The sequence below is a fragment of the Phoenix dactylifera genome, chromosome 12, assembly GCF_051530095.1.
Source record: "Phoenix dactylifera cultivar Ajwa chromosome 12, Ajwa_hap1_PhDact_Kaust_v1.1, whole genome shotgun sequence".
In the NCBI taxonomy this organism is placed as follows: domain Eukaryota; kingdom Viridiplantae; phylum Streptophyta; class Magnoliopsida; order Arecales; family Arecaceae; genus Phoenix; species Phoenix dactylifera.
Window position 1 is genome coordinate 4,316,862 of NC_143201.1, and position 17,366 is coordinate 4,334,227.

General features: G+C 41.1%; 1 protein-coding gene across 2 annotated transcripts; it reads left to right on the plus strand.

The window, feature by feature from the left end:
- The first annotated feature begins 1,454 nt into the window (after window positions 1-1,454).
- On the plus strand, window positions 1,455-6,757 carry LOC103716920 (phosphatidylinositol 4-phosphate 5-kinase 6). 2 transcript variants are annotated; one of them, XR_015971873.2, is made up of 8 exons: window positions 1,455-2,977; window positions 3,996-4,160; window positions 4,253-4,418; window positions 4,514-4,630; window positions 4,737-4,930; window positions 5,050-5,110; window positions 5,221-5,334; window positions 5,967-6,757. XR_015971873.2 is itself a non-coding variant. In XM_017845156.5 (8 exons), exons 1-8 carry the CDS (start codon window positions 1,659-1,661, stop codon window positions 6,253-6,255), a joined length of 2,442 nt encoding a protein of 813 aa, XP_017700645.4. In that variant the 5' UTR covers window positions 1,455-1,658; the 3' UTR covers window positions 6,256-6,757. The 2 variants fall into 2 exon arrangements, 1 of the variants encoding a protein (XP_017700645.4); XM_017845156.5 differs by having other exon boundaries at window positions 5,050-5,156; window positions 5,250-5,334.
- Window positions 6,758-17,366: the final 10,609 nt, after the last annotated feature.

A 17,366-nucleotide genomic window follows, 5' to 3' on the forward strand; every position in this document is an offset into this window, starting at 1 on the left:
GGACAGGTAACGGAAAAGTCTGTACTTTAAATGGATGGGGGGCTGATGTTGTGAGAATAAAGAGTCTCGAACTTAGTCCCACGTTAGTTAGGTAGCAAAAATGTCTGTGCCTTAAATGGATGGGGGAACTATTTCCCTCGTAAGGCACCTTTTGTGGGATAAAACCGTGTGGGAGGAAGAGACTATAAAACTCCTACCTAAAGCGGACAATACCTTGCGAGAGACGCAGCCATTATTCTGTCTACGATCGGTGGGGACTAAGGTCTGAAGCCGGGGATACTCTCGACCTCATCATATATATATATATATATATATATATATTAAAGTACTAAGAGAGATCTCACAAATTGGCTTTAATTTTACTTAGGATGCCCTCTGAATCAGTCATCTAAAAAGCTAAAGCACAACTACCAGCTCTATCCAATCTATCCATTGACGGTTTCACCTTCTTTCGTAATGTCAATCGTCAGATCGCATAATTGCCACTTGGAGATATGAACAGATAGATATATCGGAGATGCAATGTCGCCTAAAACTATGGCGCGAAAGATACAACCTGGACCTTCTAACAACAGCCTTGCTGACCACATTAAGGCTATGATCACAATCCTCATCCTTTCCTTTTCTATTATGGATGAACAGTTAACGGCATTACGAGCACTTAGAACCGGTCAAAACACCCCCCGTAACCACAACAGCTCAAAGAAAAAAAAGAAGAAAAAAAAAGGGAGGAGAAGAACAAAAAGGTAGACCAAAAAAAAGAAAACAGAGCCCCACGCCCTGAGCACCAGGGCCGGTTCGTGGTAAAGAAATAGACTGCGATGCATCAACAAATTTGGCGCACGATAACGACCTCTCCTTTCACTTGTACCTTGTCATGACTTCAAAAGATTTATAAATCTATAAAATATAAACAAAATTATACATCAAAAACAAACAAAATATGTTTTTTTTTTACCTTTATTTTTTTATCTGCTTTCTCCCTTTTCGTGTATAAAATAAGGTATACATAGATAAAATCTTTAGAACCACACATATCTATCATAAGGCCAATATAGTTGTTGACTGGATGGCCTCCTACGGTGCATTAGGTGAATGTTTTTTACTCGTTTAGCCTTTTTTTTTTTTTTTTTGTGTGTGTGTGTGTTTTAGACTGTACTCGTATATATTTAGTATAAAAAGCTAGTGTATCCAAAATAAAATAAAATAAAATAAAAATTTAGGACCCAAGAAAGTAGGGGAGGCTTCGAATTTCCTCCTTCCAAATGTGCGGGGTGGTAGCTAACGTAGGAGGGAGAATCGGAGGGTGCAAAATCAAATTATAGGCACAAAAAAAAAAACTAAAATATAAAAAAAAAAAACACAACACACACACACACACACACAAAAAAAAAAAAGGAAATAAAGCCAGCCCTCCTTCCAATACAGCGATTTTGGCTTTATTTCCTCCCCACCCCCAGAAAAAGAGAAAACACCAACTGATCCCCTCCTCCCCCCCTTCCCTCCCATTTCCTCCTCCTTAGCATTCCCAGGAAGAGAGAAGGGAAAGAAAGCTTGAGAGAGAGGGAGAGGGAGAGAGGAGAAAGGTTTTAAAGAGAAGGAAAGGATTTAGAGAGAGGAGGAGGAGGAGGAGGAGGAGGAAGGGGGTAAAGGGGAGAATGTTCAAAGACCAAGTCCGCGCGAAGGCGTGGGAGTCGACGGTGCGGAAGACGCAGCAGCAGCAGCAGCAGCCGTCCGGACGGCGCCGGGGCTGCATCTTCACGCCCATGTCCGTCGCCCCCGCCGACGACGCCGACGGCCCCCCCGCCCCCGCCGGCGACGACGACGACGCCTCCGAAGACGACGCCCCGCCCTCCGAGGAGCCCTGCCACGCCGAGCGCCTCCTACCCAACGGCGACTTCTACACCGGCCAGTGGTCCGGTGGCCTCCCCCATGGCACTGGGAAGTACCTCTGGACCGACGGCTGCATGTACGAGGGCGAGTGGCGCCACGGTAAGACCACCGGCAGGGGCAAATTCTCCTGGCCCTCAGGTGCCACCTATGAGGGCGAGTTCAAGGCCGGCTTCATGGATGGCTTCGGCACCTACACCGGCTCCTCCGGCGATACCTACCGCGGCTGCTGGAGCATGAACCTGAAGCACGGTCCCGGAAAGAAGTCCTACGCCAACGGGGACTACTACGACGGCGACTGGCGCTCCGGCGCCCAGGACGGCCACGGGCGCTACATCTGGCGCAACGGCACCGAGTACGCCGGCCAGTGGCGCGCTGGCCTCCTCCACGGCAAAGGCTCCCTGGTCTTCGCCAATGGGAACAGGTACGACGGCGGCTGGGAGGACGGCGTGCCCCGCGGCAACGGCACCTTCCGTTGGGCTGACGGCAGCCTCTACGTCGGCGTCTGGAGCAAGGACGACGCCGAGCACAAGGGGGTCTACTACCCCTCGCCGGCGGCGACGTCGCCGACCGCCAGGGACCCGCAGGAGGCCTTCGCCGCGGAGCTGCCGGAGTGCAGGATCTGCCCCGGCGAGACCGTCTCCATTCTCCCCTCGCAGAAGACTGTCAACTGGTCCGGCCTCGACCAGGCCGGCTCCAAGCCCCCGCTCCGCCCCCGGCGGCGGGCCTCCGTCGACGCCGCCGCCGGGCCGACGAGGCGGCCCAATGGGCGGACCAAGACCATCATTGGGGTGAACAGCAACGGGGAAGCGGAAAGGGGGTTCGAGAAGATTTGCATCTGGGAGTCGGATGGCGACATCACCTGTGACATTGTGGATGGGAGCTCGGTGGTGAGCGGCGGAGGCAGGGAGGAGGCGGATGATATGATGGCAGGGCGGCGATCGGTGGATGTGGATCCGAGGGTGTTCAGGACGCCGCCACCGCAGCAGGTTCGGTGGTCGCCGAAGATGCTGAGGAAGCAAGGGGAGACCATCTCCAAGGGGCACAAGAATTATGAGCTCATGCTCAATCTCCAGCTTGGAATCAGGTAATCCTTGTTGCCTTGGCTGCATTGTTGATGAACTGACATTGAAAGATGCTGAGACTAAAAATTCTAGTTATACAGATTGTTGACTCTCTGATGCAATGTTTTACTTTGTTGTCAATTATTCAAATCCATGTTGGTCTAATTTGGAAGCTGATCTGCTACTCTGTTGGAACAATTAGCAAGGGACATATGGTAAATAAAATAAGAAAAAAAACAACTTGTTAGCGAACTAATGATTTTTATTTCCCTTGCATCTCCCTTCTTGTTCCATACGAGGAGAGAAACCTGAATTCCCCTTTTTTCTTAAGAACAAAAATCTAGGTAATGTAGTTCTTCCATGGCTGAAACAGAACCATTGCCGCCGCCAATGTTGAAAACATTACTTAATTCCAAGCCTTAACATTCTCGAAGAGGTTTCCTTCCCCTTGCTGTTGATCTTCAAATGTGACATCAAGTTCCTCTTGGACTTCTTATTTGAGCTAGTGTAGGCATTATGCTATTCCTCATGTTATCAGAAGTAACCAATTTGAAAAGAAGAATTCTATTAGCTTTTATTCCATGTCTAGAATGAGCCGACCTGGAATGCATTGTTGTTCCATAATGCTGGGCTTCATTTTAATTATACATGACGATCGCAGAGTATAGTAGCTATTATTGATATTACTTGGTTCGGTGCTCCTTCCTTCAATTCATAAATTACTGCAAGCTGAAGTTGTTAATATTAATTTTCTATCTTGATGAGAAAAAGAGGAAACTATTCTGACTCAAGTAGCTTCCTCTATTTAAGTGGCATTCTTGACCAGGATCATCTTAAGACAAAATAGAATACACATTGCGCTGCATCAGTGTGTTTTTTGAATCTGTGCAGAATGCTTTGCAGCTTTGTTAAATTATATGATGCCATTCATTAATTTTTGCTATCATAGCTGCTTGTGAAATGACTTTCCACTGTAATTATATTCTTACCTTATTGGGCTCCATAATAATCATCAAACGTATTGCTCGGTATGGGGCGCAGGCATGCTGTAGGAAAACAAAGTATGGCTTCATCTGATTTGAAAGCATCGGCCTTTGACCCAAAAGAAAAGGTATGGACAAAGTTTCCTCCCGAAGGATCAAAACATACACCTCCACACCAATCTTGTGAGTTCAGATGGAAGGATTACTGTCCATTGGTATTCAGGTTTGCCTATGATATGTATCTTTTCACCATGTATAAGTTATTTCTAATTGTGATTAGGCTTGGTAATACATCACATTGCAATGAATGTCCAGGACACTCCGAAAACTGTTCAAGGTTGATGCAGCTGATTATATGATCTCTATCTGTGGAAATGATGCCCTTCGTGAACTCTCATCTCCCGGAAAGAGCGGAAGCTTTTTTTACCTGACCAATGATGACCGTTACATGATAAAGACAATGAAGAAATCTGAAGTTAAAGTGAGTTCTCAAGTGCTCTTTAAGTGCATTTTTTTCAAACTGAAACAAGGCTACTTTTCCTTGCTTGACCTTATGAATCAACAATCATTATACAGGTGCTTCTAAGGATGCTTCCAGCCTATTATAACCATGTCCGCAATTATGAGAATACTTTGGTGACCAAGTTCTTTGGTCTGCACTGTGTCAAGCTAACAGGAGCTACTCAAAAGAAGGTTAGACTAAGGGTGTGAGACTAGAGCCTGTAGATGTATAGCAATCCTTCCTCACCACGGTGTTTGCTTTAATGTTTTTGAAGTTGGTTATTTTCCCCTGTTATAGGTCCGCTTTGTTATAATGGGAAATCTGTTCTGTACTGAGTTTGCCGTCCATAGACGTTTCGACTTGAAAGGGTCTTCCCACGGTCGTACAACCACTAAGCCAGAGTCAGAAATCGATGAATACACTACTTTAAAGGACCTTGATCTTAACTTTATATTTCGATTGCAAGGATCTTTGTTCCAAGAATTTCAAAGGTAACTAAAGTTTAATTTGCTTTAACACCTCACAAATAAAATATTTTGCCTATCTGGGATCCTAGATCCTTTGAATTCCCCAAAGTTAATTTAGAGGTTGTACATTATGGTTTTTACAGGCACGTAGAGAAGGACTGTGAATTTCTCGAGGCGGAGAGAATCATGGATTACAGTCTTTTGGTGGGTGTCCATTTTAGGGGCCCCATAGAGATTCCTCTGGCTGAAGGTTGATTATAAAGCCCAGAAAGTTAACATTCTCAATTCTTGTGTAACTTTTCCTGGTTATGCAGCTGATAAATTCGATGTCTTTTGGGCAAAGGTCATGGTGATATTGGTAGCACAAAAGAAGCACCACCTCACCTTTCAAGAGCAGATATGGATCAGTTTCTCCATGATCCAGCAAGGTACTATTCAAAAACATGGCTATTTTCTTAATTAGTTGTTTTTTCCCTCTTCAGTTATTCTGATTGAAACTTAATGAATATTGTATATTGTACACTGTATAATATCCATATATTACAAGATAACTGGGGTCTATGATATATTAATTTTTGAGCGTTTAATTTTAGTACCATGTGGACTACAAGCAAATGAATAGCGGTTTCAGAGACATGACATAATGTGATTTACTAAGTGCCAAGTGTCAAGTGTTCTGCATTGTTCATAACCCTAGCCAACTGACATGGCTTATATAATTTGGCTAGGCTTTTATTAAGATGGTTGCATATGACTTTTTCCTCTTAAAAATGATTAATTAATATGACCGAGTTGGTTAAATCTTGTTTTTTAAAATCATTACCTTAACTTCTTTTGAAGGTTGCATTAAGGAAGTTTTATTGAAAACATTATAATCTGTTAGATCGATCAGATAGCGTCCATCACATGCGTTGTTTTATAGTTTCTGTGGTATGATATCTTGTTTTGTCTCCTTCTTACATTATGGAGTATATGTCAAAATTATATCTACTATCTAGAGTCCTGAACAAACTGGTCCACCGGCCTTGTTTTTCACATTCCAATCATATGCATGTTGTAGGTCGGCCACGAGCAGGCTAGGTGTGAATATGCCGGCTAGGGCTGAACTGACTGTTAGAAGGAATGACTGTGAACCCCAGCTGATTGGAGAACCCACAGGGGAGTTTTATGACGTAGTCTTGATCTTTGGCATCATAGACATACTCCAAGACTATGATATCAGCAAAAAACTTGAGCATGCATACAAGTCTATCCATTATGACCCAACCTCAATATCAGCTGTTGATCCAAAACAGTATGCAAAGCGCTTCCGTGATTTCATATTCAAAGCTTTTATAGAAGACACCTAGAATTTCTTAGCAGAAAAGTGCCGCCATCAGTACAACGAACTTCAGAACATCCCCATAGAAGTTGGTCAAGCTGAAGCCAAGATGTTTGGCTTCTCGGCATGTGTGTATTATTTCAGTGATTGCATTCAGAAAGATCAGCGCTTCAGGCATCATTGAAGCCACTCGAGATTGGCTCGTGGCTTGGGAAGTTGCATGACTGATAAACCAGTGCGGCTCTCTCCCTACGTAAATATGAACAGGGATGTATACATTCACTAAATATCTATCACTACAGTTAGTATTTTTATGTTTATTGAAGGTATAGACAGAAATTGTGACGAGGAGAGTGCAAGCCAATTCGGAACTGTAAATGATTTTACCTGAGGGCAATATGTATCAGATTTCATTCTTTCTGTAATCAGTTTTGTTTTTCTCAGAAACTCAGAAACTCGGCAGGAATTTCTGGGATTTTTAGTATACTTTGTACAGGAGGACTCAAATTGAAATGACTCTCTGTCAACCATATCTTGTTTTTTTGCACTTATGAGGTAATACAAAACATTGACATCAATGACTGGATTCTTATAATGTCAAAACTTAGAATACCATACAGGAGAACTGTTCTTGGATGCTCCATTCCTTCGATACCACTGACAGACGTTGATGGGGTCTTTTAGGCATGGCATAATGCAAGACAGCAATTGGCCCTAGCAAATTTGTGACGGGGACAATTTGCTGCAACGAGATAAAGAGAGCTGGTGCCTTGCATTTGGTGCTGGTGAGCATTTTCTGCAATGAAACAGTCATGGGAAGCAGCCAAATTTAAGCTGTCAGCTGTGTAGAACCCACCTGATATGGATTGATGAACAACATGATATGTGATTTAAATCTTTGCAGTGGCTCAGAAACTCAGAGTGCCTACTGTTGGAAACCACTTGGTAGGTCAGGGTGGCCCTCATGGTTGTCAACCTTTTGGATATGTTTCCAAATGTTGCAGTCTTGGCTTGATCTCTAGGTTGTGGTTGATTGAATCCCGTATCAGTGTGACAGAGACATCGTCCCCGCCTGCCGAATCTCTTGGACATGGTGGCCTACAGATAATTCCCAAGCCTGCACTCCCTCCGGATGATCCCCAAGTTTGCTGAGAAAGCCTTGCAAATCTCTACTATATCGTAGATGTTTGACAGATTGTTACATTTAACTGCCTTTAACCTTTCTTGGGGCACTTCGTAGATGTAAGTTTGTTGCTGCATGCACTCACCTTGATTAGGTTATTCGTTCTCTCTTTGTCGACAGAGTAGATGTAATATCAAGTTAAATATAATGTATATGTAATCCTTAATCTGTTGGGGGATCATAATTGCCCATTCTTCCTATCATGTGCTTAGAACATAGCAAGATTTGGCAGAATATAACACTCACATAGTTACAGAGGTCAGTAATTGACATATTAGCCCTGTTTTCTAGCTTGATCAAATATTAATATAGGAGCTAGATGGTCATGCTCAATATTCTAACCATTAACATTGTGTCCCATGAAATCAAATTAGAGTTATAATTTCTTTTCTACAAGGTCTTAGGTAAGAGGTTGCCAGCCAGACTACTAGTAAAATCTCTTGTGCAAGTACCAGAAAACTAGAATCAAATTCCACTTAGCTTGGATTAAAGGGATGTAAGATAATTACTCAAATTTTATGCAGCCAAAGTCTGCATCGAAGTCTTGTCAACTCAAACAAAAGATATATCTTTAATAGCTTTTGTGCTTTAAAAAATAATGATAATAAATAAAAGTTCTCTAAGCACTGCTCTAGTGGAGAAGTCTTCTCCCCACTGCTTGCAAGCAGGTGATGTCAAGAGGTTGTTATTGCTGGCCATGCATAAAAGCTGTGAACAGTACTGCCAATGGCCGGTGTAAAGGAAGCCATCCACAGTGAAACCTCCTCCTCCCTCTTTTGATTAAATTCCAACTCTCTGCACAGAAGCAGTGGAAACCTAACACATTATAATTCAAAGAAGATTCTTGTCCAAAAGGTTATGTAAGACATACCATTTTTTATCATGTTAAGAGTATAATATATGTTCAAATAAATTTAAGCCCCAAATCCAGCCTGGAGAGTACTAACTGACCATAGGTCCATAATCTCAACAAGCTTCTGGTACCAAGAGAATCCTGAAGGATTCCTTGTGGGATACGATCTTATATTTTTTTATGATCAGAATCGTTGGACCTGCAGAAAAGGAAGGATGATACCCAATAAAGTGATACCTGTCAGCGTTTGTTCTACTGTAGCAGCTTGGAGCAAGAACAGGCTTTTATAATTTTCCAAATTTCAGAACAGTGCATTGCTGCAGGCTATAAAAAATGGCTCTCTCTGTTCCTTCCCTTCTTTAATTTTGCTTTTGCTGAGGCACTACCCCTAGATGAGTTAGATTGCAGCAAGGATAGGGTCAGTTAGTAGCTAGATTGCAAAGAGGATATTGTCCCTTGGACAATAATAAGACATGCTTCATGTCTCAAACCACAAGGTTTATAAAGCCTACAGGAAGGTAATTGTGGGAAGCTTGTGACTCGTAATGGAGGAAGCTTTATTATCTGATCACACCTTAAAAGATTGGATGTCATGTCACAAATGATCATATTGCTTTCGCATTCTTATAATTTTCTTGGTATTGTTGTGACCCCTCACCTTTAGACGTTCTTCGCCGGAGACATGATTTGAAGCCTTCCGATAACCCATTAGCTTCCGCTATCTTTGTGTGAGCAAATAAGACAAAGTAGAAAGAAGGTGGTGGAGGATGACTCACAGGCAATTGTCTCATGGATGCTTATCCACACTACTTCTTGTCGTCCTTGTTTGATGGTTCTTATGACGCTTGTGGTCGTCATTTTTGTTTTGGTGGATACGCATGGCCACGTAGATGGATGGCCAAGCTAGCCTTGGAGGTCTCATTTGTTCCAAGAAATTAGCCCCTATGATTGGTTGGCAAGCCATGAAATCTGAATACTTTCTACTTGGATTACAGTTTTCCTGATGTTTTTGCCAAGGAATATCATGGGATATAGCAAGCTTCTTGCAGCAATAGCTTATTTATCTAAGCTTAAAAGTGCCTTTCCATGTCATGATTATGTGGGCTAGGAATAGCCCGGCCAAACACCACACAAAATTCTTGAACCCAAAACCTCATCTTCTTAGCAGCAGGAGAAGTCTCGCATTTTGACAATGCGCAATTAGTAATGGTTCACAAGAGTACTCAAACTGAAATATAAGCTAACGAATGCACAATTAAATGTGATGCGAAATCGTCTAAACTTAAGGTTAGCTGTTAGAAAATTAAATTGAAAGAAAACATGAATAGAAAAGAGAGAGAGAGACATTGGTAAATTAATGTGTCATGCCAACTCTTGCATGCATGACATTAGTTTTATAATGCATACAAATCATCCATCCATCATCATGGAGTTAATGCTACTTGCCAAATGGCCTTTGAACTTGCAAGAAATTCGTGCTCTACAAATATATTTTAGAGAAATTGGACCTGAAAAAATGTCTGCTTAATTTTATGTTTACATTTGAGCTTGATGCCATATAAGATATGCGTAACAAGGACTCTGTGATGGTAATAAATCAAGTTGCATCTTTGCACTAAGTGCTTGCTTGGATCGTATTATCTCTTGCGCTCTGGGTAAAGCCACAAGAGGTCGATGGTTCGATCTGAGGGACATTGGACCTTTGCTTCCATCCTCAATTAGCTTTGGCTTGGTCTGCCCTCTAGCCTAGGTAAGATCCTTGATGAGTGACGACTCTCAGCCAAAAAAACAAAAGCAAAGGAGAAAAAAAATCTTGGCACCTATTAGAGCAGGAAAGTGGTTGCGTCCCAGTGCAAGGTATTGTCCGCTTTGGGCACGTCGTGTGCTATCCTTGGGAGTCCGCGTAGGTACTAGCCCCTTGGGCGCATCGTGCGCTACCCTCACGGTTTTGTCCAAAAGGCGTCTTGCGAGGGAAGAGATGAACCCTCCTTATAAGGCACAATCCTTTCCGCTATTCTTCCAATGTGGGACTAAAGTCCTGAGCTCTCCTCCGCCCCCCAATATTAGCCCCCCTAGTGGGAAGAATTCATGTGGGGAAGTTTCGAGAGAGCCCTCCTTCTAGCGCCATCTGTTAAAGCGGAAAAGTGACTGCATCCCAGCGCAAGGTATTATCCGCTTTGGGCATGTCGTACGCCACTCTTGGGGGTCCGCGTAGGTATTAGTCCTTTGGGCGCGTCGTGCGCTACTCATAATTTTGTCCAAAATGCGCCCTGCGAGGGAAAAGGTGACCCCTTCTTATAAGACACAATTCTTTCTGCTACTCTTTCGATGTGGGACTAAAGTCCCGAGCTCTCCTTCGCCCCCCAATAGCACCAATCCCTCACTGCCACATAGGATTGGTTGCGAAAAAAGGAGGTGATATGGAGCAATACTCATTTCTATAGGAATCGCCCAACTGGAACAATGAATGTTTTGGCCCATGGGCCAGCTGATTTGCCTCCTGCACATAATGTATGGCTCTGGGGTGATTTGTTTTCAAGCCGAATTGTAAAATTACTTCAAGTCTCAAAGAGGATACCAACAGAAACAAATAAAACATGTTATATACTTCACCATGTGATGAAACAGTTTGTTCATGTTTAGGCTCTTCAATGATGCTCATGGGATTCTCTCTTCCTTGTCCTTCTTCCTCTTCTTCTATGATGATACAACCCAGGACCTCATCTAAAATGGCTAGTCAGAAGATATTATTTGAATTTCTTAACTCAAGTACTCAATATATATATAGTGTATAGTCGATGTGGAACTAAACGCACACCTGCTCGGATCCTCACATACTCCTACCTCGTTTAAGCTCTGGCATCTTCGCAGGGTTAAAAGTCCAAACCCATCTAAATCTAATTACAAGCACCGCGATCAGGCCGTGGTTAGCCTCCATGAACTCATGCTGCAATGTCCTCTAGTTCATATAGGCGATGAGCTGGATCCGCTCTAATATCATTTGCCATACTCAAAAAGAATAGTTGAACAGTGTTATTTGGGTTCTATGGCCCTGTACAAGTGCCCAAGATTTTTTCAATACATAGCCAAAGTGGGATTAAACACGCATCTGCCCGAGTCGTTAATCCCATTACAGTGGATCTTATATGACTGTTTCAGATGATCTCAAGCTATGCCAATGGTGTCCCCAAGTTCTTTACTATTTCATTAGACTAAACACGCCACCACTTCTTTTACATATCCGACATCCTCGCTCGTGCCACAGGAATTCTCTGCAAATACTTCGAGTTTCCCATCTTTGGCCTTTGCTTTCCTACATGGTTTTAAATTTCTATGGAATGCTCACTTTGGAGTACCATGGGAACTAGTTCCATCCAAACACATCCTAGTGGAAACAATACTAAGAAAAAGCATAAATATGATTTAATCATTAGATGTTAGATAATATATTGATACAGTAGTTTGATAGTTAGATTTATAGTCAATTTATTTTAGTTCATTATCTTGCATAATTAATTCATCACATTCAATATATTAATACAGTAGTTTGATAGTTGGATTTATAGCCAATTTATTTTAGTTCATTATGTTGCATAATTAAGTCATCACATTCAACACAACTAAATTCACCACCTTTCTCAGTTATGAGGACTTAACTTTATCTTTCTAGTTGTTTTTCCATCTCTCTTTTTTATTTTTTAAATTATTCCGGACCTATTCAGAGTCTACTGATGAGGTGTACACATAACCAATCAGGAAAATATCATCAATAGTACAAGGAAAGGTCCCTTTATAGTAGCATTTTACTCATTCACTTGCTCTTATTCCTTCAGGGAATGGAAGTCTTCATAATTTTTCATGCTAAACAATATTCTCATGATTGCATTCGAATTAGTTATTAAACACTTATAGATCAACCTATTTATTGGATCCTCATTCATATGTTTAAGCCTAAGATGCCGAGTGTGTAATCAACAATCATAGCATAGATGCATTTTTATTATTACTAACTACATCAAGCATAGGTGATTATGTCCATCAACAAGTTAAGCCTAATCACACCATGCTCTCTGATGGTGGATACTTAATCAAAAGCATACAACAAACCCTTTTGAACCAACAAAAGGAGAGATAATATTGCTTCTTGTTAGAGTAAGTGGCTCATATTGAGCGGTGTTGCGGGGACGGTCTTTGGCCGGAGCCTCACACAACAGCATAGCCCATATTAAGCTAGCAGAGAAAGAGGACTGCGTTTCTCCCGAGGTATTGTCCGCTTTGGGCGCTCCGGCCCGCGCGTCCAGCGCAGACGGGGGGAGACTGGTGCCCTCACAGTTTTGTCCCACAAAAGGGCCCTCGAGAGGAAAGGATTTCCACACCCCATTTAAGACACAGAACCTTTCGGCTACTAGCCGATGTGGGATTAAATTCAAGGCCCCCTCCCCCCCACAACATAGCCCCCCCAGCGGGAAGGTCCTGCGTCGGATTTTACCCGCCAGCCCCCCAGGCAACCTGAGGGGTAGTCAATGGAGAGAGGAGGCGCTCCTACCTGGCGCGCCATCTGTTGCGGGGACGGCCTTTGGCCGGAGCCTCACACATCAGCATAGCCCACATTAAGATAGCAGAGAAAGAGGACTGCGTTCCTCCCGAGGTATTGTCCGCTTTGGGCGCTCCGGCCCGCACGTCCAGCGCAGACGGGGGGAGACTGGTGCCCTCACGGTTTTGTCCCACAAAAGGGCCCTCGAGAGGAAAGGATTTCCACTCCCCATTTAAGGCACAGAACCTTTCCACTACTAGCCAATGTGGGACTGAATTCAAGGCCCCCCCCCCCCAACAAGCGGTATACTGGTATTCTAACAAAACGGAGCGAAGCGACGGCATATGCTTATCTTTGGGATAATTATGTAGTGTTTTATTCTATCAGAAATGCTGATAGGAGTTGGGACTCTAGGGCAGAATTTAATTATAAATATCTTGTAACCCTTGTTATTTTGAGAGAGAGTGAAATTATAGCTCTTTCACTTCCATGGACGTAGGCATCTTGCCGAACCACGTAAAATTTTTATGTTGATTTCCTCTTTCTCTTCCTCTCTCAATTCTTCGTATTGTTCTATTTATCATTTGGATCATGTGTTTTGTGCAACACTTCTAATGTTAGGCACATACCATACATCAATAAGACAAAATCAACTTGCTTGACATTTTTCTTCTTGATACTTAAGTTTACCCTACAAGTTAAATTAGCTCATTCCACATAATTTTATCTAGTATCCATCGGCAGTTTCATAAAGAACAAATTAAAATATTCAGATAGGTATAAGGGTATCACTTTTTTTTTTCTTTTTTGTGAAAACATGGGATATGGTTTTAGTGTAAGGATTGCATTTCTTTGATGGCATTGATGATGTCTTATCATATATGGTTTTAGTGTGAGGATTGCATGTCAATGATCAAGCAATTGTTTCACAGCCACAATTGTTTAGAAGTTCACTTTCTATCAAACTCCAGATTCCGAGTGCTATTTTCCAATCACTTGTGTAATTATATTATCTGTTGTTTCTCTGACATTCCATTGTGGAGCTGACACTTGCGTAGAACTTTTGGGAATGTATTGTTAATCACAACGGAAACATCAATCGTGATGTAGTTTGAAACAGAAATTTAGTAGAGTTGGAATGGATTTCTTGTAGGAATCGGGTCTCTTGGCCCGCACAGCCTAGATTCTTTCGAATACCTGTGGTAGTTTTAGCCTAATTCTTCTGGTCTATGGGAATAAAAAAAAATTATGGAGGTCTTTTTTTTTTTCTCTCATAAGATTTGGGCTGGATAGGAATTGAGATGATATAGGTTCTACCCAAATAAACTGCTCTATTAATCCAACAGAAATTTCAACCCAATCCTGTTGGATTTCTAGATAAGCCCTTCTAGCCTGTTTGAATAATTCAGCAAGATCGGGCTAAATTTTGCTGGATTTGTGGATTGGGTTGTCTATTTAAGCTTACTAATATCAACCGAACACCGTCGAACCTAAATCTTGCAAGAAAAAAATAAAAAAAAAGGACCTTCATAGATATTTTTTATCATCCTGTAGACTAATAGGCTTATAGATTGCGATTTAAGCTGAGACTTGAACATGCTCTTAGAAGATGTGGGTTGGGGTAGCCGACAAGCTCGATTCCTGTAGGATATTTCTAACAAAATCTTAAATTATTGTGGTAATGAAAGATGAGAACTTCAATCCAATTAGTGATAATCTTTTAAGAATTTAAGATCCTTTGGTGTTGTTGATTAAGCGCAACTTACCGCCCGCGATGTTAATTTTGTCTATCTGCGAGTCTGATTGTCTAGTTAGTTCGCTATTGGCTATCATCTGCTTCACTTTCTTTTAATCCAAATTTTTAGAAAAAATGGCTTTAGATTTTTTTCCCCCCTTCTTATAGCTTCTTCTAGTATCCAATCTACTGCTCTGAAACTCATGCCTCTTTTGAAGCTGATAATTTTCTTTTATTTTTTTCTCTGGTGAAAGTGACCTCTAGGCAGTACTACTGTTTTAAAGGTTTACATCAATGACATTCTGTTGATCCACGCTGAATTCCCACATAGATGCAAGTCTGCAGTAAGTTGGATTCCCTTTGTCCCTTCACAGTCATTTTTCTGACTCCCTTTGCTTATCTAAAATATATGAACTGCCCAAACTTTTCCCTTTATGGAGAATCCACAGTTTTACTTGGCACATATGTCAAAGATCATGGTGAATTGCTGCCACCTTTGAAAAATCTAAGGGCATATAATAACAATTTATTACAATGTTTTCCTGGGAGCAGTTATGAACATGATGAGTGCTGCATCATGTGAGAATACAATGTGTGAAGTTCTGATGGAATCCGATGCATTAGTGCTGATTTTTTCATAGTTTCGTGCTGATGCTTCTACCCCTGCTGTTTTGTTTTTTATTTTGTTTTTTGTTGCTTCCTTCTTTCCTCCATGCTCATCACACTCACACACTCTCAATCCATCTTTTAAATACCTTTTGTGTTTTTTCGAATAAAGGCTGAGTGGCACCTTTTTGCCTCCCTTATCATTAAAAAAAAAAAAAAGAACAAGAGACTTATGAAGCTTTTGGCTGTTTAATTTGTTTTGATATGTTACCACTCCAATCTCCATGATGCTCGCCAAACATTTTAATCTAAAATCAACAGTCTCATTCAGCACTATCTTAAAAAGGATTAGTTAAATACTTGAAACAGAAAATGTAGGGATACACAACTTGTGCACTGCAAGTTTATTTAAAAAATAAAGCTTGCTTATGAGGTATTAGATTGAGATGTTTGAAAATAATGTATTGGACCATGGTAACAATGTTCTATCTTTTCCCTTTTCTCCTTGGCCAGATGATTTCCCAAATTGTTCTTAGTTTACGATCGAAGTAATCAAAACTAATGTTATGATTTGTATATGTTTTACTCATGACTTGTTCAAGAAACACAATTGATTTCACATGATCTTTTATTTCTTATAATCTTGGAGAAATTAAGCAAAGATGCCAACGGGGCAGTCTGCCGGGCCTAGTCTTGCAGTGTTTCCTTTGCATTTATTGGTCACTAAATTTTTTGCGTATGCCCCAGACTTAGCCCATGGACATCCATTGACCACTAAATGGGTTTTGGCCCAACCTATCCTGGGCTAGAAAGCTAGAAGACATGATACATCCTAATAAATTATGAAACAGAGATGCTTAACAAAACCATTCTAAAAGGCTCAACTGACGATCTATCAGCACTAGGAATTAGGGATATGGGATGGTCTCTCTATTTTTATTTTTTTATATAAAACAAAAATTGGGTTGCCCTAATCAAGGTTTTAAATTTTATGGGTTGTCCCGGTCTTCCGACGGAACAGGACATGCTACCATCCTCGACCCTATCTTAACACTTGGGAAAAGATATCTCAAGACATGCCGATCGGAATGCTTGGACAATGACGGGACGACGGTCCTATCCCAACACTTGCAATGGTACCCTATTCTGATGTCCTAGCTATAAGGTGAGGTTTCAGTATATGATACTTCAAAATCTCAATCAGAAAAGAATAAGGTCAAAGATAATAAAATAGTGAAACTAGACATCAACCAGTATAAAAGTAGTTGTAAAGATTTCTGTAACGGTATAGAGATGCCTGTTCAGGGTATACTAAACAGCTCCCTATCACAATGAGTTGTACATTCCGTCAATTGATTTAATGCTTTATAACTGCTGCCGGGAAAAACCTCATCTTCTAAATGGCGCTTTCAGGGGCCTCTTAAACCCTAGTTTTTGTTAAGGAAACTGTCAATTGTGTAATAAAGAAAAACACATAATAATTTGGCTGGATCTTAAGGACCTATTTATCACCCAGAATTAGCCATCTACCTTGATAATTATATGTTAACAAAGTAGGCCTACTTAGGAGAATAATTTAACATAACTGATATTGTGATTGAATTCTTCTTTCTCGATCGCCCTATCGACCGATCATCATTTGGCATCACCATCGGCTAGGCATTTTGTCGTAGCTTTTGGTTTAGACTCTCATTTTCGTTTGATTCCTAGTTAATGTGTAAACAGATCTTAATAATTTTGTTGGTAAATTTCTAGCTCGTAAATTGTATTGATAATTATATAGAAGGACCTACTTGGTTAGAAACCAGAAAGGATATGATACGGAAGAGATATGCCGGTGCCTAAAGTTTAGACAAGGCAAAAGTGGCACCATCATGATGCTACCCACCATGTGTGGCAATCATTTTTAATTGAGACAGCTTTGATAGGCAGCATCTAAATTATAAGCTCACAACTATGATTGGTTTTTTAAATTTTAATAGATTTATACCCACACATATCAATAATCGAGTTATCAAATTCTCATTGCCTTTAAGCAAATACATTTCTAAAACTTATTTTATTATTTTTCCTTTTATGATACTACATATTATTTACTCACTTTAGTAGAAGCCAAGGTTTCTAATAACACTTTTTTTTTTTGTTTGATCGGGCTTCCAATAGCACATTATCCCATTATAGCATACACCATCAAATCGTTATCAATAATTATAAGGGTCGTTTTCTAC

What these genes read in the sequence shown, in the direction of transcription:
- LOC103716920 (XM_017845156.5), top strand. Translation starts at nt 1,659, where the DNA reads ATGTTCAAAGACCAAGTCCGCGCGAAGGCGTGGGAGTCGACGGTGCGG. An exon ending in TGAAGAAATCTGAAGTTAAA is followed by an intron (nt 4,419 to 4,513) that starts GTGAGTTCTCAA and finishes ATCATTATACAG; the next exon opens with GTGCTTCTAAGGATGCTTCC. An exon ending in CAGGAGCTACTCAAAAGAAG is followed by an intron (nt 4,631 to 4,736) that starts GTTAGACTAAGG and finishes CCCCTGTTATAG; the next exon opens with GTCCGCTTTGTTATAATGGG.